We start from the raw sequence: 24178 nt of genomic DNA, 5'->3' as shown, positions 1-24178 counted from the left end.
GCACCAGAGAATCGGAGAATGGACAATTGGAACACGAAGATCAGTTAGCAAAGACTTATCCACTGAATTTCTGCAGCAGCATTTGCAAGAGCTTTATATTCAGCTTCTGTGCTATTACGAGCAACAGTTTGTTGTTGTTTACAGCCCCATGAAATGAGATTGTTGCCCAAATAAACACAATAAGCACCAATTGACCTTCTGTTGTCACGATCGGATGCCTAATCTGCATCGCTGAAAGTTTGAAGCTTAAGATCAGTAGTGGGTTGGATCAGTAAAACATGAGAAACGGTGTTCTTCAAATAACGCAATATGCGTTTGACGGCTACCCAATGTGGATCCATAGGATTTTGCATATACTTGCTAACTTTATGGACTGCAAAAGCAAGTTCAGGCCGAGTAAAAGAAAGATATTGCAGCCCTCCAACTACACTTCGATACAAATGAGGGTCATGAAAAGGGATGCCATCAGATTTGGTTAAGGGCTGTAAAGTCGACATTGGAGTAATACAAGGCTTTGCTTTGTCCTTTTTACTGCGTATAAGGAGATCAAGAATATAGCGACGCTGAGATAAATACAGACCATAATCACTTCGGATGGCCCCAATGCCCAGAAAGAAACTAAGTTCACCCATGTCTTTTACTGCAAAGTTGTCCTGCAGCAAGCTTATCACTCGGTTAATGGCATGTATATCTGCACCAGTTATAATTATGTCATCGACATAATTAAAGAATAAATAAGAGTGGAGCCATGGTGATAAACATAGAGTGAATGATCCACCTGACTTCCTATAAAACCAATGGCTTGTAGCTGATCAGTCAAGCGAGAAAACCATGCTCGTGGCGCTTGACGAAGACCGTAGAGTGACTTTTGCAGCTTACAAACATGTTGTGAAAATTGAGGATGAATGAACCTTGGGGGCTGAGTCATATAGACATCTTCTTGCAAGAGGCCATGTAAGAAAGCATTTTGGACATCAATTTGTCGAAGATGCCAACCACTAGAGACTGCTAGTGATAGAACCAATCTTACGGTGGTAGGTTTTACCACAGGACTGAATGTCTCGCCAAAATCAACACCCTCCTGTTGATGGAATCCTTTGGCGACTAGGCGTGCTTTAAATCGTTCAATACCACATCAGCTCTTCTTTTAATTTTGTACACCCATTTGCATCCAATAAGATTGGCATTAGGAGGTTTAAGAACCAAAGTCCAGGTTTCATTAGCTAACAAGGCATCGAACTCTTTATTCATAGCCTCCCGCCAATTGTGATGTTTAACTGCAGTTGAATAGCAGGTTGGTTCTTTTTCTCGGGGTTGGATTGTGGCCATAAGTGCTTTCGGAATGGGATAACGAATATGGGAGTCAGATGCTAATTTTGGCTTGTAGATGTTGTTTTTGCTCTTGTAATCATGAAGTTTATAATCTGAAGTGGCAGGCGAGGTGGAGAAGGTAAGGGAGGAGGTGCTGGACTGTCTTCATGCTGAGGTAGAGTAGTATCCCTTGCAGGAGAACCCGAAGCAATATGAAGATCAGTTTGAGGACTAGATGTCGAGGCCAAATGCAGAGGGCTTGGTGCAACAAACTGAACATTTGTACCTGCAGAAACAGAGGAGCTAGAGGGTGATAGATTGAAATTTGGTGGGAGGACAACAGGAGCAGGTTTTGGAGTAGGCTCGATAGACTCAGGGATAGTATATGGATAAAGAGATTTGTCAAAGACAACATGATGTGATACGAAGATTTTTCCTATAGATACATCTAAACACTTGTAACCTTGATGACCAACACTATACCCAATAAATATGCAGTTTTTGGATCGAAGTTCATCTTGTGTCGATTATATGGACGTAAATAGGGCCAGCAAGCGCAACCAAAGGCACGTAAAAAATTATAATCTGGTTTGTGATGATGGACCATTTCATATGGTGAGCGATGTTGTAAAATTGGAGTTGGCAATCTATTGATAATAAAAACTACAGTTAAGAAAGCATCTTCCCAAAATATTTTTGGTAAATTAGAGTGAGCAAGTAATGCCAAACCAACTTCAACAATTTGCCTGTGACGCCTTTCAATGGCACCAACTTGCTGATGTGTATATGGACAGGTTATTTGATGAGTAATGCCCTGATTTTGTAAATGTTTAGTTATGCTGCGATATTCACCACCCCAATCGGATTGGAGAGCCTTTATTTTTGTGTCAAATTAGCATTCTACAGCAGCTTGATAACATATAAAGGTTTGGTATGCATCAAATTTGAGTTTCAAGGGAAAAAGCCATAAGAATTTAGTAGCATCATCCAGAAAACTTATGTAATTACGTGCACCAGAGGTTGATAAAACAGGAGCTGGCCCCCAAACATCAGAATATATTAACTCCAATGGTTTAAAAACAGAAACATGCACATTGTGAAAGGGCATAGCATGGCTCTTAGCCAGCTGACATTCAGAACAAATAGAAGTATTTTTATTTTGGACAGGTAATAAAATAGCCTTATTGATAACTGGAAGGGAAGCATGACCAAGACGACGGTGCCAGATATTCGCAGACACACGAACACTAGAGAAAACTTGTGGCTAAAGACGAGCAAGAGAAGTCGAGAAGTTGTAAAGACCATTACTAAGTGGTTCGCGATGCAAGCTGTTCCCCAAGTAATCCTTCACAAGGAAGAAAGAAGCATGAAATTCAAAGAAAACATTATTGTCTAGACAAAAATGTTGAACAGAGAGAAGATTTTTCTGAATATCCGGGACAAGCAAAATTTGATTAAGTACAAAAGACTTGGAAGGAGATGAGAGAGTGGAAGTTCCACTTTGGACTATTTTCAGACCTGCACCGTTAGTCACCTGGATATGATCTTGACTGCCAAAGTCTTCATTTTGAAGATAAATATTGTTGACATCATTGGTGAGATGATGGGTAGCTCCTGTGTCGGGATGCCACTCATTATCAGTATGTTGATAGTGCGTAGCAACCATGGCTTGTTGCTAATTTTTGGGAGTTTGTTGGTCCTGATAAGAAAGATTAAAACGGTGATAGCATTTTGTGGCAGTATGTCCTGGTTTGAAGCATATCTGACATATAACTGAGTTTGATGGACCCTGATCATGGGAGGTGAAACGACCACCACGTCCTTTGCCATGGTAGCCACCTCAACCACGGTTGGATTGTTGAAAATTAACAGCCGTGCGAAAAGTAGATTGATTTTACTGCTGAGGTTGCTTGGTGGCCATGTTTACTAAAGCAGTAGTTTGAAGGGACTGATTATTGTGATTAATTCGTGACACACAGATTAGAAGCAGTGAGTAAAGTTCCTCCAAAGTGACAGGATCAGATCAAGAAGTATTTGTTGAAGCCAAGGAATCATATTCATGGCTAAGTCCCGCAAGTACATAGGTGATTATGTCATCAGGTTTTAGTGGTTGTCTAGCTAGAGCAAATTCATCAGCCATTCGCTTGATGGAGAGAAAATATGCATTAGCGGACAGAGCGCCTTTACGAGCATTTGCCACCTAAGTGAGAATATGAATTACTTTAGCACGGAAAATTGAAAAAAAGGTTCGCTCTAGTGCATGCCAAACATTCCGAGAGGTTGTATAAGACATGACTTGAGTGAGGACATCTTCAGTGAGCAAAGCATTAATGGTGGCGAGGATTAAAGAATCCTGATGAAGCCATTGAATATAGTGAGGATTGAGAATCTTAATAATAGCCCCTGTGCTGGGATGAGGAGCATCAATTTCTTGAGGTGGGGTTGGGATTGTGCCATCAAGGTAGCCAAAAACAGCTTGACCTCTGAAGTAGGGTAGGGCCTGAGCTTTCCCTACAGGATAGTTGGAGGAGTTGAGTTTGATGTTGATAGTAAATGAAAAATTAGAGAGGGATGGGACAACAGTAGTAGGATCAGTAGAATTATTTGAGGTTTTAGAAGATGAGGAGGCCATTGAGGATCGGAAGGGAGTAGACGTTGGTCTTTTAGTGGAGCTTTGATACCATATAGAATTATACTCAAGTTGATGAAAATATGAAGGATTGAATTTCTATTGTATTTTGTTGTATGTATACAAGGACTTTAAACAGACTTTGAATAGAACAGAACTGTAACTGTTATCCTACTTAGTTGCCTATATAACGTATGCATTCAAAATTGAAAAGTTGTTACCTATACTCCTAAACAAGTGGAGTTTGTTGAGGTGCTTTGAACTCCTGAAATAGAGGAGTCTTCTGCTGATGAATTGGTCTCATTGACCTATTCTTCTACAGTACGCAAGTTGTGTATTGGGGGGAAGATGGTATGGTACTACAACTTGTGGTACTTTGCTTGATCAGCTATTTTTCCTCCCCTAAAATAAGAAAGGAGGCTATCCTAAAGTCCGTTGGGCCATTAATCCTCGGTCGTGCATGGGCCCTGTAATGGCTAGCGTTCATCCCTTTAGACCATACCATGGATGGCCCACTGTATGAAGATTAGATAATCAATTGATGCTGTGGATCCTACCATAGCCTGCAAAGGAACAGATAGTATAAAAGGGAATGGGAATGGCCATGTACATTTGATCATATGTGTGGGGTCCACTTTGATGTGTGTGGGAATGGCCATGTACATTTGATCATATGTGTGGGGTCCACTTTGATGTGTGTGTTGTCTTTTGGTTTGGTTCTGTCACATGTGACCTATGCAGGTGTGCCAGAACCGATTGTGTGGCTTGATTCGAATGGAATAACTTGACCCAAGCCCTAAGATAGGTAGATATGTCAAAGGTGAATATATATGACCGAAACTTGAGGAAATCGATCACTTATTCAAATAGCCGCCCAAAGAGTACTACAACTCATTAAAGTGTTGGGTGCGGAGCGAATCATCTCTCCATCTCAATAAAAGTAAGAGAGAGAACGTTAAAAAGAAAAGTAACGTTGTGGGAGAGAAAGATAGCGGTGCTGCCTTCGTCTCTAAGGAAGTGAGGGAGAGTTGATTGCCTTCTTGGAAAAAGTGTTGTTGACAGGCCTGTCAATGGGCCGGACCGGGGCGTCTCGAGCCGGATTCGTACTAGAGACTTTCGCAGGAAGTTCATGCACTGGGACCCGTGATTTTTGTGAGAAATCCACGTGAGCTCATTTTAGGACATGAGGACAAAAATGAGCCGGATCCAATACTAAAGTGGGCCGAAAATGTGACGATGAAACTTCCACGGTTGAAATATTTCTGGGACCACCAAAGTTTTGAATCAGGCTAACATCTGTGTTTTGAGTTCATCCCAGTAGGAATGATGTTTTGAACGGTATGGATGACATGTAAACATTACTGTTGACCACATGCAGGTTTCAATGGTAGGAATTTCCCTACTGACCTTCTCCTTTAGTGTGGCCCACTTGAGCCTTGTATCCTGCTCACTATTGGTCTCATGTCCTAAAATGATCTCACAAATGGATGGCCGGGTGAATTTCTCACAAACATCAGTGTGGGCCTTACCTAGCTTTTTAGTGCAAGGCTTTCCCAGGAAATCTGAGTCCGCTTGAAGTTAACTGTCCTCCTTTTTCTTTTTTTTCTTTTTTTCTTTTTTTTTTAAAATTTATTTTAAAGAAAACATCAAACCTTGGATATATTTCAAACAAAAGGCAAGCTACACAATGTGGGCCGCGCCCAGCCTCTACACTTTCGGGCTCCCCTGACAAAAAGACCAGGAGGAGCCTATCGTAAAGCAGAAAAGCACAAAAAAAACACCCCACCAAGCCGTCCATCTTGAGATGTGTATTGTATATCCACGCCGTCCATCATCTTTTTAATCTCATTTTAGAACATTGTTCGAAAAAACGAAGCAAATCCAAATAGACCTAAATCTCAATTAGACTACACCACAGGAACAGTGGTCATTGAAGGCCCGACATTAAAAAACTTTGTAGGGCCCACTATAATGTTTATTTTAAATCCAACCTGTTGATAAGGTTACATGGACCTGATAAGGTTACATTTAAATCCAACCTGTTGATCCAAAGCTTTTGTGGCCCACAAGAAGTTTTTAATTGTGGGTATTTAATCCCTCCTGTGTGGTCCACTTGAGATTTGGATTTGCTTCATTTTTGAGACCATGCCTTAAATGGCTGGAAAACTAATGACTGACATGAATATACAACACATACATCAAGGAGGGCTCCATGGCCTGGGCAACACTCCCTGACATGCTACCCCGCACTGTGGGCACATTTAGCATATCTGGAAGGATTGAAGATGGATGATGGTACATGTGGTACATTGGTGCATGTGGAATGCTTTGTACATATGAGGTGCAATAGAAGATGAACAGTGGTACATGTGGTATATTAGCAAATTTGGGGTTAGGGCCATCAACAGGTTAGGCCTGGATTTGGTCTCGACCCGGATTTTGAATTGCTTCGGGCTGGCTTGTCGGGTTGGGCTATTCAACATTCTGATTTTGGTGGGAATGGGCCTCACCCATTTACACCCATGCGTGGGGTACAAAAGAAGATGGTTGGTGTCACATATATCACTTTTGTCACATGTAGGAAGATTGCACAAGTGAAGATAAGTGGCAACACATGTGGCACATTTGCATGCGTCAGGCATAATTGAAGATGCATGGACAATGGCTTATATGGTATATTGTCACATATCATGTCGCACATGTGTGGCGATTGAAGATGTGCGGTCAAACATTTGGGCTTAACCTTTAAAAAACTCATGTTCCTTAAAAACTCATTTTCCTTCAATCATGAAAAATGACTTTCTTAGAGGTGAAGGTGGAAAAATAAAAATTATTTATTTCCAACAAAAATAAAAATGGAAAAATGATGTCCCCGTCAACTTCCTCCATGAAAAGGCTTGACAAAACAATTTAAAGTGAATTTCATGAAAATAATGGTTCCTTTCCTTCCCTTTCCATTAATCCAAGTTACCGTTAAGAAAATTATGGAAGTAATTAGTGAAGCTTAAGAAACCTCATCGGAAATATTTATTTTTCTTAAAAAAGCATATTCTTGTAAAATGAAAGAAATTGATTTAATTCTGGACCATGTAAATAAAATAACTGTGATGCCAAAAACCTAACTGCGGTGATTGAAGCTCACGGTCACTGCATCTTGCCGTCCATTTAAAGATGACTAATCTAATTTTGGGACATGGACCCCCATGTTAGGAATCCATTAAGTGCAAGGCCCAGTTCTTTGGTTTATCTTGCCAAATGGACGGTGAAAGAGTGGCTCTTTTGAACCATGACAAAGACGGATCTGAGCATCATCTGTTACACCAAAAAGAGCTGGACCTCACCATGGATGAGGCATTCTCAAAAACTGGGGCTGTCAATGGTCCGAGCCTTGGTTCAGTACCAGATTTCGAACTTGTCGTTTCAAGCCTACTCGAAATCTTGATTCTCTGCGGCTCATCAAAAAGGCCTGCCTAAAACTTTCACCTTCCCAGCTAGATCAGTAACCATCGAATCTAACAGTTAGAGATTGTCAATTAGTTCTGTTAATTTGGTTTGGATTACCAAAATGAGTTGGATATTGTAGTCCTAAACAAGATGGGAAGCTAAAAAAGAAATTATGTGACTGAATTATTCTCTATCGCACTTGTGGTCTTCCTTTTTTAATTTTTTTTTTTACTGTGAGCCAAGCAGATCAGGCTACTATTCCGGTAGAGATCCACCATTCAATAGGATGGAATGGGCCACAAGCCAGTGGGATGCGGAGCTTTGGCCTTTATTATTTATTATTATTATTATTTTTTATTTTTGCACATCCATTTTTTTATACACGTGTGATCACAGGACGAGCAAGCTGAACTTATTTTTGGACCAAAGCATCTACAGTGGAGCCCACCAGATGAACAGCCCAAATCTCACAAAACTTCCATTGCCGATGGCTTGCCCAAGAAAGTACCAATCACTAGGCAGGCCCCACACGTCCCTTGAATATGGATTGTTTGGTAAATTTTCAAATTTCAACCATCCATTGTTTTCTTGCATGTCGCCCACACCAGGCAGAAACCTGGTACACAATATAGATATCTCATGATTCTGATTGAAATCCAATCATGTTTAAGTACAAAAGAAAAGTTTTTATTTCTTTTTTAATCTACAACACAGTAGATATGTGATACAGTTCGATGTGGTTGCAATGGGTTACTTAAAAACACGTACTCCAAAATAGTATATCTTTTTTAATATATCTTTGATTGATGTGATTCAAAGTCTAAATTGAACTTTGATGAATGTTATTTTAAAGAAAAATAAAACCCAAACTCGAATGACCATGATTTAGAAACAATTCAAAAAATCGTCAATTTTAGGTAGCAGGTGTTTTAAAAATTTTAATAAATTTTCTAAAATTAGAATTGAAGGAAGTTTATACGATGAAAATAAACTTAATAATGAATTATCAGGAAAAAATTATAAAAGTAATCCATGAACTGGATGCTAGAAAAATTGAATATCAGTTGATGGAAACCGAAATGAAATAGAAGAGACACAATACATTTTCTTTAATTAAAGCGTTATTAGCCCTCTCTCGATAGTATGAGATTGCTGTTGGGTTGTTGTTTCCCCGGTACGACAAACTTCCTTTTGGTAACATGTTTACCCTTATGGTGCGTTCTGTCCATTTGAAGTCAATTTTATTATAGTGCGTTCTGTCCATTTGAAGATGACTAACCTAATTTTGGTAACATGTTTACCGTTACAGTCTCCATGTATACTATTGCAATGCATAGGGATGTATTCCAGCGAATCTCACGTGTATATGGAATATAGATTGTTAGGCAAATTTTCAAATTTAAACCATCCATTGTTTTCTTACATGTGGCCCACCCGATTGGCATGCTTCCCTTCTTTTCTGGGCCAGGAGGACACATGGTATGAATTATAGATGTCCCATAATTCTGATGTTAGCAAGTGTGGCCTGTCAAGCTTCCAACACCCTCACATCAGTTACAAATCCAAGTTTATATAAGAACCAAAGTGAGTGGATATGCTTCTCGATGACATAATAAGTAGTGCATGGTTCAAAATAAGACGATCCTAGTCATTTAGATGAGATTGTCATTCGCGTTCCAATTTGATATCAGATTGATTTACTTTCTTCTGACAGAAGACATCGCTTAGAACTGTTCTGGAGAAGACAGCAGCCTTCAGTAGAGAGAGCGCCTGAGACCAAAGACACAAGTCCAAATATAAGCTTGTCATTCTATTCCCTGTTTATATTCTATTCACAGAACACATAACAAACATGCCGGACGTGCAAGCTGTGGGCGACTCACAAAACTAAGATGGACCAGACATCAGGTAGGCTGCACGTCTAAGCTGAATATAGACCACCAGTTGCCTGTTCTCTAATCGGATTTGTATATGTATGTGGCCCACTGGATGACTGGACCAACCAAACTCTTGGGCAAGGGTATTTTTCACGGCGGACATGTCTAGGGACTTCAATCATATGGGTGATGGGCATGCAAGAATTGGCAGAAAAATGCAGGAAGGCCAAACAAAATAGATATAATGCAGTAAGTGTCATGGGTTAGGATCTTCCTTTATTTTGGACCCTACCAAATCAACAATCTCCAAATCACAGGCTTCACTTTAAGTGCATGGTTCAGAAATTGGTGGATCCTCAGCCCAGGGATATGTAAGGTATCATCGGGTTTTCAGGTTGTAGGTTCGGTACTGATCCAGACTGTTGGTTTGATGGAACCCACCTGCTGGACCATGCTCCAACCATTAATGTTCTGCTTATTGGACTTATCATATTTTTGCAGACCCAACCAGTGAAAGGGCTAGGATTCTCCATCTAGGAGAGTGTTGGGGCATTGCCCATATAGGTGAAATCCATCTTAGCAACAGACCGGATCAGTCAGCCATTTAACATGTGCAAACTAGAAGTAATCGTTAGCAAATCCAGTAGAGGAAAGCCATGGGACAAGAATTTCCTGCCATTAATTCTACAAGAAGCCGTGAGGCAAAAAATGAACCTACGAATGTCGACATCAACTCCATCCATCAGTTTTCTTTTAGGATGTAATCCCAAAGATGAAGCTAATCCAAAATTCAAGTGGGCTAAACCTTAGGAAACAGTGGGATGGCATCTCCGATCGTTGAAACTTTCCTAGGGCCCACCAGACATTTATATGCCATCCAATTGGTTCATAAGGTGAGTCCCACCAAAATGGAAGGAGAATATTAATATCGACCTGATTCCAAAACTTCAGTGGGCCCCAAGAAAGTATCATTGGTGGGCGTCCATCCCCACTTGGTTCCTTTGATGGCGCCCGGATTAGGTACTACCCTCGACTGTTCGGAGCTTGGGACAGGCGGAAGCTCCGAGGGCCACTGAGGGGCCAACGTGATGTATGAACTTTATCCACACCGTCCATTCGTTTTTTCATATTATTCCAAATATAGAGAATATATAAGTCTCAAATGGGCCACACAGTGGTTATTAAATTCCTATCGTTGAAAAATTATTAGGGATCACAGAAGTTTTAGATCAATATGATATTTGTTTTTTCACTTCATCCAGGTTTATATGACCATATCAAGGGGTTGGATGGAAAATAAACGATACAGTGGGCCCTAGGAAGATTTCAACGGTGGGTGTCATTAGCTGTGTGGTTCACTTGAGCATTGGATCTGTCTTATATTTGTTCCAGTATTTTAGAATGATATTAAAAAAGGGATGGACGGTGTGGATAAGATTTATACATCACGGTGGCCCCTCTGTAACCCTCGGAGCCTCTGCCTGTCCCGAACTCCGAACAGGCCGGGGTAATACCTAATCGGCGCTCCCTTTGATGAGGCGTTTTGGATCACATCATAACATAAGCTGGCGTAATGGATGGACAAAGTAGACGTCACAGACATCAGTGGGTTCCACAGATCTTTCTGTTGCACGGGCTCCTCTTAACAGATGTTGTGGGAAATTGGCATCAAAAGCCATGGCAGTTTGTCAGATAGGTTGAAGTAGATGCGCAAGTGAAAACATGGAATGCTTATGAGGAATCTAGGCCACTTATCAGGATGGGGCCATCACGAACACACCCTTGCCCAAAAATTAGACCGGACTGCTTGGTAAGTGGTCCGCTCTCCATGAGAAAAATGGATGGGTAAAAAGTAAAAGACAGCCAAATGTCTATAATTCAATTGCAGACATTCGTTCCACCTGATGTATAGATAACAATGAATTTTCGGCCAGGGCACATTCATGGTGGTCCCCAAATTGATGACTGGTCTGAACCCTCTGTGCCACATTGGTCACTTCCAACCGTCTGTTAACTACTCATAGCATGACTCGTCCTTGCATTTCTCAATATAAACAATGTAGAGAACAATATTCAACATTACCTCCTCCTCGCCCACGCTTACTACTCGCTCCTGTACATCGCTGATAGGCAGATCGAATCTGGCAAGGATGGAAATGGCTGAAATAAATGATAGGGGCTTCACATCTAATCCATCTGTTATCATAAATGTGGTCTTCGATCGTTTCAAAAATCCTCCTCCACACTCCGAGGCTGCATCACTCAACTTTGGATTTATGAAATGCAAGACTAGGCTCCGCGGATGTGAGCAGTAACGATTGTGGCTGTACCCATCAGCACCACAGAAAGTGCAACAAATAGTCTCTGAAGTGTCGATTGTCTTAGGGCCTGCCTCCATGATCGGCAGTAGCTGGTTCTCACACCCCGAGTGAAGCACTAGCTTCGGGTCAAGTAGCATGGCCCTGCATTCCTCAGATATAATACAATCATCGTGACTGCTCAAATCTTCCACGTTTTTGTACAAGTTATCCAAACATCTGATAGAAGAGCCTGGGCCCAAAAGCTTTACCATGGACCCAAGAGGGAAGGTGAGGAAGCTGAACAGAAGGTCCACGAAGTCATTTGTGGCCTCTGCGTACAACACTTTGTTCTTGGATTCACTGATCAGAAGCGTCACACTCATCTTCTTGCCAGTGTCTTTCTTATCTATTGTTATCTCTCCAGGGATCAACTTTACAGCGTAAAAAGCATCCTCGAGACCCTCTGTCTTCGGCAGAAACTTGTCCGTCAAAGGTGTGTTGGAGACCAACATTCGTCTCAGTATATGCAAAGCCTAATTCAAGATAAGACCAGCAATCATCAAATATTAGTTAGGGTGGGTGAGGAGGTCCAGCCCGAATATATTAGTGATTTGATTTTCTTCAATTGTCTATAATTAGTGGATAGTTAATGGGCAGCCGGATGAAAACAATCAATTAGCTCAATACCATTCATTCTGAATTGATGCCAAAACTGTCATGACTCGATCATGTATAGGCCATAACGATGGCCTGACAGACCGGCGGGTGAATGAATAACGAATGGTCATCTCCTCTGCTCCCTCGACCATCATCTCCCATCCAACCAAGCTGAGGCTACCAGTGCAGTGTGTCTAATCATACTTAGGAAATTGATACGGCAATTAGCTAAATACCAAGTATCCAACGTCTCAGGCCAAATGGTTAGGCAACACTACAATGTTGCTAGGTAAACATCCCGCTTACCAAAGAAGACCTCAAGAGAGTTGCTTAACCATTCCCCTCCTGCAACCAAAGTGATAGTTTCTGTAGCAATGATCTACTGCTAAAGTGTGAAAGAGGGCGATGCTTTCCATGTGCATAGAGGACGCATCACACCTTTTGAATCTTTTAAAGGATGAACATATGCGTTGGGTCCTGAGGACCACGATAGCTGAAGATCGAAACCTAAATCTGCATAGGGTTGATCATCAAGGCCAAGGCGATTAACACATTTTACAACTTGGGCGGTTCAATTGACCTGATATATGCCACGTGTGTGGTTTTAGATTGCCAAAGTATCAACCATCATACTCTACTGAAAATCAAATAAATCCCGCTTCTCCACACTCTCCCACATCTTCAAGACCATTTTCTTGAAGTACATTGCACATGCCACAGCTGCTGCTACTATTTACTTGCAGAGGAAGAGAAATGCAAATGGATTCACATAGGTGTTGGCTATATAAGCCAGACTGAAAAAATCTGTTATCTTGAAGCAAAGAGAAAATCTGGCTTATACAGACAACAAACTAGTATCAGAGCCAAGTTCTTTTTCTAGAAGCTTCCAGCTGTTTTTTTCGGCCAAGAACAGATTTTTCTGAAGGAAAATCTGTTTATTTATTTATTTATTATTTATTTATTTTTTAAATCAGATTTCAAAGCCAAGTTTTTTTTAGAGTTCCCTGGTTGAAGTTTCCAGCAGTTTTTTTTTTAGCCAAAAAAAGAAATCTGAAAAAGAAATCTGTAAAATTAAAAAAATAATAAATAAATAAAAATAAAAAAATCAGATTTTCTATCCCATCCCTCTCTCCCTTCATTTTCAAAAAAAAAAAAATTCGGCCCTTTTTTCTTAAAAAAAAATAAATCAGATTGTTTGGGTCATCTTGAGGCTTAGTAAAGCCAAGTCGTCTAACCTATAAAGCTTGAAATGACCACTACAATCCAGCCGCAGGTTCCTAAGTTGTCAAAGAACAGCTTTGAAAATTGATGTATCCAAATGAAGGTGTTGTTCGGGTCACAAGAACTATGAGAGATCATCATCGATGGGTAGGTAGAATCCATTATGGAAGAAGAACTCGCCTTCACCAATGAAGAGAAAATCGCTCACAAAAATTAAAGGAAGAGAGACAACAAGACCTTGTTCCCCATCTATCAAGGGTTGGATGAATCAACCTTCGAAAAGATTGCCAAAGCAACATCAAGCAAGTAAGCTTTGGATACCCTTAGCACTATCTTTAAAGGTGTTGATCAAGTAAAGCGGGTTCACCTTCAAACACTAAGAGCCGAGTTCGAAGCAGCGCACATAAAGGAAGGTGAAAGTATCTCTAACTACTCACGTATACTTGTTATTATTAACAATTTAAAAAGAAATGGTAAAAAAGTTGAAGACATACGTGTCATGGAAAATGCACTGCGATCTCTCGCAACCAAGTTTGAGCACGTGGTTGTGGCGATCGAAAAATCAAAGAACTTGAAAAAATTGTCCATTGAAGAGTTGATGAGATTGTTGCAAGTGCATGGGCAATGAATGCAAAAGAATACAAGAATGATGCTTGAATATGCCTTAGAGTCTAAGCCGACTCTAAATGAACAAAGAGGTGGCCATACGCATCGTGGGGGTTGTGGCACTAACAATCATGCAAGGGGAAGAGGATGTGAATATAATCCAAGCAATCCACAAAATCAACAAAATTTTACCAATTTCCATGGTAGAGGAAATGGTAGAGGCCAATCCACACGAGGTCATGGAAATATGAAAAATATTCAATATCGAAATTGCAACAAGTTCAGCCATTCTGCATCAGATTGTTGGAGTAAACCAATTGATCAAGATAAATGATCCAACTATGCCAAAGCATCAAATCATGAAGATGAAAGAACCACACTCTTCATTGCACAAGAGAAAGGCTGTGATCAGTCAGATGTGTGGTATCTTGACACGGGTGCAAGCAATCATATGTGCGGTAACAAAAAACTCTTTATGAAACTCACAGAAGGAGTTCATGCTTATGTGACATTCAGAGACTCATCAAAAACTCCGGTGAAAGGTAAAGGTAAAATCAAAATTTACCAGAAAAATGGTAAGCCGCAATTCATGTCTAATGTATATTACGTATCGAACATGAAAAGTAACATCCTCAGCATTTGCCAACTATTTGAAAAGGGGTATGCGATACACATGGAGAACTCAGTTATGTCATTAATAGATGCATAGGGTAGACATGTGGTACGAGTCCGAATGGCGAAAAATCGAATGTTCCCACTCCATATAAACATAAGCATCGAGAAGTGTCTATATGGATGTGTTAATAACGAATCATGGAAGTGACATCTTCGCTTTGGCCATCTAAACTTTAATGGACTTAAGCTCTTGTCCTTATCAAGCATGGTGCGTGACTTGGCTACTATTGAAGCTTCAGAACATGTATATGAGGCGTGCACACTTGGCAAGTAGCAAATGAACTCCTTCCCAGTTGGAGTATCCCAACGAATAAAGGAGCCATTGCAGTTGGATTATATAGACATCTGTGGACCATTTGCAACACCCTCTCTTGGAGGTAATAAATATTTATTATCTTCCTTGATTTTAGCAGAAAGCTATTAGTGTACTGTATCAAAGAAAAATTTGCTGCTTTTACTATCTTCAAGAATTTCAAAGCTCGTGTTGAAAATGAAAGTGGCTACAAAATCAAGGTCCTCAGATCTGACAAATGTGGGGTGTACACTTTAAATGTTTTTCAAGAATATTGCAGGGAACATGACATTAAGCAACAACACACTGCAGCTTACACGCTATAACAAAATGGAATCGTGGAATGAAAGAATCGCACCATCCTCAACATGACGAGGACCATGTTGAAGGAGAAATGCCTACTGAAGAGCTTCTGGGGAGAGGTAGTTGCATGTACTACATATCTACTCAATCGTTGTCCCACTAAGAGCGTCAGGTTCATGACACTACAAGAGGCATGGAGCAGCTACAAGCCAAGTGTGGCACACCTTAAAATCTTTAGGTGTGTTTCATACACTCAAGTTCCAAAAGCAAGAAGGAAGAAACTTGATGATTGTGGCGAGAAGTGTATCTTCATCAGCTACAGCGAAGAATCAAAGGCATAGAAGCTCTAGAACCCATTAACTAATAAAGTGGTGGTAAGTAGAGATGTGGTATTCTGCGAGGAAGAAGCCTGGAGATGGAACCAGGAAGATTCGGCCATAGAAAATCAGGTCGAGGCTGAAGAATATGAAGAAGAGAGGCATGTGAATAAGGAGCAGACACGCACATCACCCCCTTCGTATCGCAAAAGTCCAGGAGTACATTCCATCTCCCTGTGGAAGTACTTCATCAAATCAGAATTTAGCCAGCACATCTTCATCCAATTCTCCTTCACCCTTGGTTCCTATCAAAATGAGAAGCCTTAACAACATCTACGGAAAAATGAGGAAGTGAATTTGCTCTACTTGTATGGTGGACCATAAGCTTCTCACATTTGAGGATGCCGTGAATGAAGAATGTTGGAGGAAAGCTATAGAAGAAGCAGTCCATGCTATCGAGAAGAATAATTCATGAGAGCTGATCTCACTCCCTAAAGGTTAGAAGACCATTAGTCTCAAATGGGTGTATAAAATCAAGTGGAATGCTAATGGTAAGATCGAACGATATAAGGCAAGGCTTGTAGCAAAGGGTGTAACAAACAGAAATATGGGGTAGACTATGAAGAAGTTTTCTCCCTAGTTGCTCGCCTTGACACTGTAAGGATGATTATCTCCCTTGTAGCTCATCACAGTTGGATGATCTACCAACTGGATGTGAAATTCACATTCTTAAATGGAGTACTCGAAGAAGAAATTTACGTTAAAGGCTTTGTCATGCAAGGGGAGAAACACAAGATGTATCGGCTGAAGAAAGCTCTGTATGGTTTGAAGCAAGCTCCTCGTGCTTAGAATGCACGGATCAACGACTATCTTCAAGATAATGGTTTCGTCAAATGTCCATATGAACATGTTGTCTACATAAAGAAGAATGTCTATGACAATATACTTATAGCTTGTTTATATGTTGATGATCTGTTGTTCACTGGAAATAATCAGACGATGTTTGAAGAATTTAAGCAAGCTATGTTTAATGAGTTCGAGATGACTGACAGTGGATTGATATCGTTCTTCTTGGGCATCGAAGTGAAATAACAAGTCAGTGACATCTATATATCACAGAAGAAGTACGCAAAAGAACTTCTTAAGAAGTTTCGGATGACCGACTGTAAAGCCGTGAATACACTTATTACAACAGGCCTAAAGCTCACAAAAGATGGCGAAGGAAGAAATGTTGACTTAACTTTATTGAAGAGCCTAATCGGAAGCCTAAGGTACCTCACAATCACTAGGTCAGATATAGTCTATAGTGTTGGACTTCTAAGCAAGTATATGAAAGTGTCAAAAGAGTCACACTAGCTAGCTGCGAAAAGAATTTTAAGGTATATCAAAGGAATTATTGAATTCAGTCTCTTTCGTCCATACGATGATGAGGCAATTCTGTATGGATACTCTGATAGTGATTGGGGTGGTGACCAAGATGAAAGAAAGAGTACCACAGGCTATGCTTTCTATTTTCGATCGACAACATTCACATGGAACTCAAAGAAGCAGAGTACGGTAGTGCTGTCCCCATGTGAAGCCGAGTATGTAGCAACTTCGTCCACTGTATGTGAGGCGATATGGCTAAAGAATATGCTAAAGGAGATAAAGCATTCACAGGAACAATGCACTGTCATATACGTGGACAACAAGTCGACAATTGAGCTTGCCAAAAATCCAGTGCAACATGGAAGGAGCAAGTACATTGATACAAGGTATCATTTCCTGAGAGATTAAGTGAAGCAAAAATTAGTGTAGCTAGAGTACTGTTATACCACTGAACAAGTGGCACACATCTTCACCAAAGCATTGCCGATTGATACATTCAAGAAACTTAGATCGATGCTTGAAATGAAGCTTATTTTGGTTTGAAGGGGAGTGTTGGAGTTGCAAACCAAAACACAATAACTGCCTGTGACCGTTCATCTTCCAATGCACAACAACACTTCCCATGGAGCTGTTTTGGAAGATGGAAAGCATCTGTAAGTTTCTAGGAATATTTAATGTTTGAAGCTCCTAGTAGGAGCATTTTTTGTCTTTTCACATTTCATTCAAAAGCCTGTAAATAGGCACTTTGTAGATCCGGTTGTAGCAAGTGAATAGCAAGAAAAAATAGCAAGTGAAGAAGCAAGTTTGCAGTAGTGTAGCAGCAGCAAAACAGTTTAAGAAAATAAAATTTCTGTTTTTTTCTCTCCTTCCCTCTTACAAAATCAGATTTTTCTGACTTGTGCCAAGGCCTTGTAAAGTTAAGAAAAATATGTTATCTCAAAGCAAAAAAAAAAATTCTGGCTTATACAGCCAACAATAGGGACTCAAAAGGCATGTTACAAGATCCATATCATTCATCAAGCAGGCACACCATGTACAACCAGGCTCAAGCTGGTGCATTTATCAGATGGGCCATATGTATCAAATATTGGGTCCAACTGATGCTCATATATCATGCATGTTTGCCGCATTGTCCTGTGTTCCCAAAAGGCTCCATGGGAGATAATCTATGATGGTTAGAACTACAAGTCACCATAATGTGGAAAACATGTGGGAGCTCCAACCCGTCCATTAGGAATTGGCCGCATTGTGTAGTAGATGCACCTGGCCTAGAATCAGGCTGGTCCACTTATCCGCAGGGGCAGACATGTACCCTAGCAGGTGAATCTTGGCCTACATTTTTCTCAATGCTCCATTAGCTTGGTGCATTGTGGACCACCTAAAGAGTGATCGAGTCTGAATCTTGAGCTCTAATTTACACATTGTGCACACCTGATAGATGGTCCGGATCATGCATGGATTAGCCAAGTGATCATGTGTGGCTAGGCGTAGATGGTCAAAAAGTCACCATAAGCATACCTCATCGGCACCTACATCCACACTTTTCTCCTCGAGAATGGTCCTGTCCCTGATTCCAAGCTTGTCAAGCATCGACAGGCAGGTTTTCGTGGAAATGGGGCCCACCCATAGATCATCGCTTATCACGAACCTCATTGTTCCCTTCAGAAAGGCTCCCTCATTGACAGCCCGTTTTGACTTCTTAAAAACTACCTCTTTATCCATCGCTATTCCACAGGGACATCGGGTGTTTCTAAAAGTACTGATAAAAGGGTGGGACCCTGTGACACATGATGTTTTAACACATCTGTAACACTTTGTAAGGTCCGTATGGACATTCAGCGCTGGATCTTTGATTCGAGCTTCCCATGTGCTTCTCGGGCGGAGCAACATATCCTTCACAGCCTCTGTCTGTAGAAACTCAGAATCGAGATTCTCTACACTCTCATGCAATGCATCCATGGATCCGAGATTGGATTTCTGGCTGCTGAGTGGCAGCACAGAACCTATTGGTATTGTCAAGAAGCTGAAGAGGATATCAACAAAGTACTTATCGGATTCGGCAAGCACCACTCGGTTTTTCTCCTTGTCAATTAGCAGCTTCAACTTGATAGCCATGCTTCGACCATACATTAATAGAAAGAAAAAAAAAAAAAAAAACAAACAACTTAATCCCACTGTTCACCTATTATGAGCTCATATATATTGATGGATGATAAGTGTATTGACATGTTTTAATGCATTTTATGGGTTGGGAGTATTTCGGACACACTTACATTGCAGTGCATGTTGTATAGTGATATGATAGGCGGCCAGGCCTTTTTTTGTTTGCTTGAGGCCGCCCGAATCTCTTTGTAATTGTTCTGCTGGTTATATATATATATATATATATAAAAGAAAAAAAAAACATTGCAGTGCATGTGCCAATCTCACAAGTGTGGAAGACACCTCAATACAGCATAAGGAGGCATCCACTGGAAGATGAGCATATGCAAAAATACGGTCGTTTTAGGAATTAGGTAATCCCTCTATAGTGGATCTCTTTAAATTCGAAAATGAAAATAAATTACCAGTGGCCCATATTCAATTTTCACGCCCTGATGAGTAGAGTGGTCTACTTTGCATATGTTCATCTGGACTGGAGAGTGGACCACCTATTTTACCACTTGTATGTGCCACACACTTGCTAGGTTGTCCTGAGCATTGTGACAAATCTTCTTCTTGGCAATCTTAAAATTATTTATCATAATTAATAAGTAAATTTTAATTTTTAAATATGAATTTCGCTTACATCTCCAAAACTTTTAAAGGGCACATGGGGTGACCTATCATTGATCTAACCCATTCATACATTCAAACAACCAGGAGCATGGCATGGTGCAAGAATCACTCCAATCGGGTGATCCTAACCTATGAATGGGGCCAATTTACTACCACCATTTGTTGTTCATGAGCCATAAATCACATGGTTAGAATCATCAAATCAGGAGAATGATTGGATGGCCAGAATCCAGAGAATCCCAGCTAGTGTTAGACTACTTAAATGGCAGAGCCACCCCGGGCTGAAAATGGGGATATTGGACGGCCAGAATCTAGAGAATGAAGCTTAGAGGCGAAGTTCGTTTTGTGCACCTCCTAAGGGAAGGTAAAGGTCCGGCTGATAAGATGGCTCGCTGGGTTAGCGAGTCCTTCCCAACTCTTTCATCAGGAATTTTGGAGAGCTCCCGACTCTGGTGAGGGGTCTCCTTTTCCTGGACTCGGTGGGTCTCGGGGCTGTCAGGATTCCCAATGGCTGCAGGGTCTAGTAGTCCTCTTGGGGGCTATGCTTGGCTGTTTGTTGCTGCCCCTTAAAGGGTCGAGGCTGTTCGTTTCTCAGTCCAGGAGTTTTAGCCGATCTCTGCTGTCCCTTGCAGGCCGGAGTTTGGTCAGTTCTCTGCCGGGGCCAGCCCCTTGTGTAGGGGTTGTTTTCTCTTTTCAGCAGGTACCATTGGCAGGGAGGGCTGGGTTGTCTGCTCCAGATTTTTTTGTGTTTTGCAGGCGGGCCCTATTTTAGCCTGTTCTGTTTTTGCAGCTGCCCTGTGTGGAGGCCACTTCTCTTCTCCTAACTGCCCTGCTCTGAGGAAGGTTTTGCTGTGAGGGAGATGGCTCAGCTTCGTCGGTTCTGTTTTGTTATGGGCTGGTCGCAGTGTTGGGTGGCTCCCTTGCAGGGGCCGCTAAAGGTGAAGTCTTGGTTGCTTTGGCCGCATCAAGGTAGAGGCTAGGTAGTTATCTCTGTGCTGTTAGGTTTCGCAGCGGGGTAGTTTCGGTTTTGGAATGTACAAGCTAGATATGATAGGTGGGGGCGTCTTCTCTTTTGGTCAGCCCCCACCCGAATGTGTATACCCCTGATTTTAGTTCATCAATACAATAGTAGAAGCTGTTTTATTTTTTTACAAAAAAAAAATAAAAATAAATTATAAGTAATACAAAGTGAGATCTATCTACTATACGTCTCAAGGTGATGATTTGACTTATTTTGTTTCTCTAGTCAACCTTGATTGTCCATTTTCATGTTACTGTTCATAAGCTTACGATCACCTGATTGGCATGATTTTTGCACTATAGCTTGCTCTAGTTATATGAATGAGTGAAAGGTTTGGATCGACAATAGGCAATCTCATGTACCATTTAAAAGGTTTCGGGGCATTGTTAACTTCTCAACAAAAATCTTCGTACACACACATATTTGCATTTTTTCATAAAATCATAAATTATTATGATATTGTTTTGTTAATTTTCCTCTAAAATACAGAGGGAATTTCAAATTTTCGTCAATGCATTTGACAACAGCAATGAGTAAATAAAGTTTTATGATTGGAGGTTAGCTAGAACCCATCCTCATGTATTACTACTGTATACACGGTGGCTCTAGCCCTGTATCTGGGTTAATCTTTCAGTGATCCAAACTTTTGATCCGATGAGAAACGCAGATAAAGGTGGCTGCCTCAAAAATATGAGAAGATCCTAAAACGATCAATATGCAAAGCACCCAAAAAGACTAGTTAAGAAATATATAGTCCATATTGAAAAGAAATGAGTTAAATGATCAGTATTAAAATATTACACTGTAAAACTTTTGCAATTGGAGTATCCCCTCCACACAAAGGTCCATCATGCAAACTGTTTGAATCACTGAATATGGCCTCAAACCCAACGGTTATAGTCCCAATGTGCACTATAACAGTAGGTTGGGATGTTTTCTAGCAAACCTCGTACAAGGTACAATAGCATGATATATGATCCAGTAGGCTCAGTGTATGGAAAACTTCCCATGCACCTACTTGAATTTGGAGTCTTTGGCAACCGGGTTATCTGTCCTAGCCCTCAATCAGGATCATTCCAATCTTCTTCCACTATTATGCAAAAACCACAACAATCAGATGGCCATAAACATTAGTGGCTGGACATATCTTCTACAAATGAACATGTTCATCCATTTTTTTCATGCCACCAACTGTATCGTTTGGATTCATCCAATCAGTATGATTTTTTCAAGGCAGAATACAAAGCATGGCCTGCACCTAATGTACAGTGCAGATGGGTGATGTGGATGCGCCACCGAGCCCAAATCCAACTAGGTGCATGGAAAGGTTCCATACACGTAGCTCATTAGATAATTTCTCTTAATTATATACTAAATTATTAAGTGATTTAGGAAAACGAAGGAGAGCTGAATTAAGAAAGAAAATGGCAAAGATTAAAAATCCGAATACCTAACAAGGTTGATAGAGCTTCAGATCTAACCGTCACTATAATATCTTCTTCACACGGTAGCTGGCATTGATGCCTCTTATCCCACTGAGTTTTTGGTCGTCCGCCACAAGTAGGAAAAATGGGATAAAGAGGAAAGTGAAAGAACAAAGAAAAATGCTCTCAGAGTAACGGTGAATTGTAGTGCTCCTGGCTACATTGGGTCACTGAAACAGACTAATCCTTTGATCTAGACTCTTCACTTGGTAACGAGCACATTTTGTGGGCTGACATGCAAGCATCATGTTGATTACACAAATGTTAACCATTTGATCAACACCTTTAATATGGACGGTGAAGGCCATTCACAGGAAATAGGTTCAATCAACAATTCAATTAATATATTCGTTAGGACCCAGGAGTGCTTATGATTCTAAATGAATGTTAGGAAATTCTAACCATCCCATTCTTTAAAAAGATTGAAATGGGCTTAGAAAAAGAAGAAGATAAATTAAGCATCATTGGATCATCAGATCAGTGTGATTTTTGCAGGATAGCCCATGAAATTTGTGATGGTCAAATGAACAATCTAAGATTAATTGATTGAACTATCTACGTGTGTCTCAACGCAATTAGGAGCACTATAATTTATGGTGCTCTGGGAGCACGGGAGCACTTCTCAAAAAGAAAAAGGTAAAGCAAGAGACAATCGTCTTTCAAAAAAAAAAAAAAAAAAAAAAGCAAGAGAGAGGCGCAATGGAAGAGTACTGTAAAAGCAGAAAAGAAAACTATGATACTCCCGGGAGAAATTTACCACTGTGAACGCCACCTTTTATCCAGCTTTTGTTTTGAAACATACTAAACTTAACTTACCAACTTAGACCTTGCACATACGAACAGCGATTTTGAGGACGAAAATACCCCTCCTTTTCACTGCCATTCTCTTCCTTTCCCTCCCTTCCCTTGCTCCATTTTTGGGAAAAAAAGAGACGAAAAATGCAGCACGAAAATCCCTTGCTTGGATCGAACCATCCTCTAACTGGATCTCACCCTCTCCATTCATCTGCATTCTCTCGATTGTCTGAAAATGATCCCTTTACGGAGGAAAGCATGCACCACAGGTATAATGTAGTATATTTCCCTAAATGGTGTAAATTTTTTGTGGGCCATTGAACTGCTGGATGAAGCTCCCATCTTGGTTTTCAGTTCATCCATGTAAAAATCATCCTATGAATATGGTGGATTACGAATAAAACATCATTGTGGGGCACAACAAGGTTTCTACAGTGGAACCACTATTTCCTGTGGTATGATCTACTTGATATTTCGATATGCCACCATTTTGGGCTCAAACCCTTACTTTAAAGGGAAAAACGGATGAACGTCGTGGATAGTCCACATACATTTAAGGCGGGCCCAACTCAGTTAACTCAGTACGATAAGAGCGTACTGAGCAAATTGTAAATCCAAATTGCCAGAGGTTTTGGTCCATTTGACTTACTTCTCGGCAATATGCTCGAGTCGTCGCTGACATTCCCGGTTCATGATTGGTGAAATTCCCCGAGCAATCCATAAATTTGATAGAGATATCATAAAAATATGATGGGGAACTTCCACAGATTCGTGTAATGTAAGGGAAAATTTTATGAACTGCTTGGTCAATTTCATTAACTGCTCGGTCAAATTCACCGAAGAGAAATTGAATTTCATGTAAAGCTTAGTCAATTTCATTAACTGCTCGGTCTAATTCACTGAAGAGCAAATTGTTAGGCTAGTTTAATTTCATTTAAAGTTCATTCCAATTCATGTTAGCCTTACTGAATTTGATGTTACCCTCGTAGAATTTCAAGTTAGCCTCACTCAATTTCGAGCTTGCCTCGCTCAAATTCTCTATTTTCTTTGCTCAATTTCTACGTTGCCTTGCTCAATTTTCAGCTTGCCTCGCTCAATTT

General features: G+C 40.6%; 1 protein-coding gene across 1 annotated transcript; it reads right to left on the bottom strand.

Moving 5' to 3' along the window:
* Positions 1-8864: 8864 nt before the first annotated feature.
* LOC131240737 (uncharacterized) lies at positions 8865-22946 on the bottom strand. The gene is made up of 4 exons (XM_058239164.1): positions 22250-22946; positions 18519-19116; positions 11345-12094; positions 8865-9154 (listed from the first exon to the last, which is right to left on the bottom strand). The coding sequence occupies exons 2-4, from the start codon at positions 19113-19115 to the stop codon at positions 9050-9052; spliced, it is 1452 nt and encodes a 483-aa protein (XP_058095147.1). The 5' UTR covers position 19116; positions 22250-22946; the 3' UTR covers positions 8865-9049.
* Positions 22947-24178: the final 1232 nt, after the last annotated feature.

This window comes from Magnolia sinica, chromosome 3 (assembly GCF_029962835.1).
Source record: "Magnolia sinica isolate HGM2019 chromosome 3, MsV1, whole genome shotgun sequence".
Taxonomy (NCBI): domain Eukaryota; kingdom Viridiplantae; phylum Streptophyta; class Magnoliopsida; order Magnoliales; family Magnoliaceae; genus Magnolia; species Magnolia sinica.
The sequence above is the reverse complement of the archived record's forward strand: the minus strand, read 5'-3'. Positions and strand labels throughout refer to the sequence as shown.

Excerpts from the sequence above, each read along its gene's own strand:
- LOC131240737 (XM_058239164.1), bottom strand. The coding sequence starts at position 19,115 with ATGGCTATCAAGTTGAAGCTGCTAATTGACAAGGAGAAAAACCGAGTG. Across the intron at positions 12,095-18,518 it reads TGGATGTAGGTGCCGATGAG|GCTTTGCATATACTGAGACG; the intron begins GTATGCTTATGG and ends ATCTTGAATTAG. Across the intron at positions 9,155-11,344 it reads TAAGCGTGGGCGAGGAGGAG|GCGCTCTCTCTACTGAAGGC; the intron begins GTAATGTTGAAT and ends CTTTGGTCTCAG.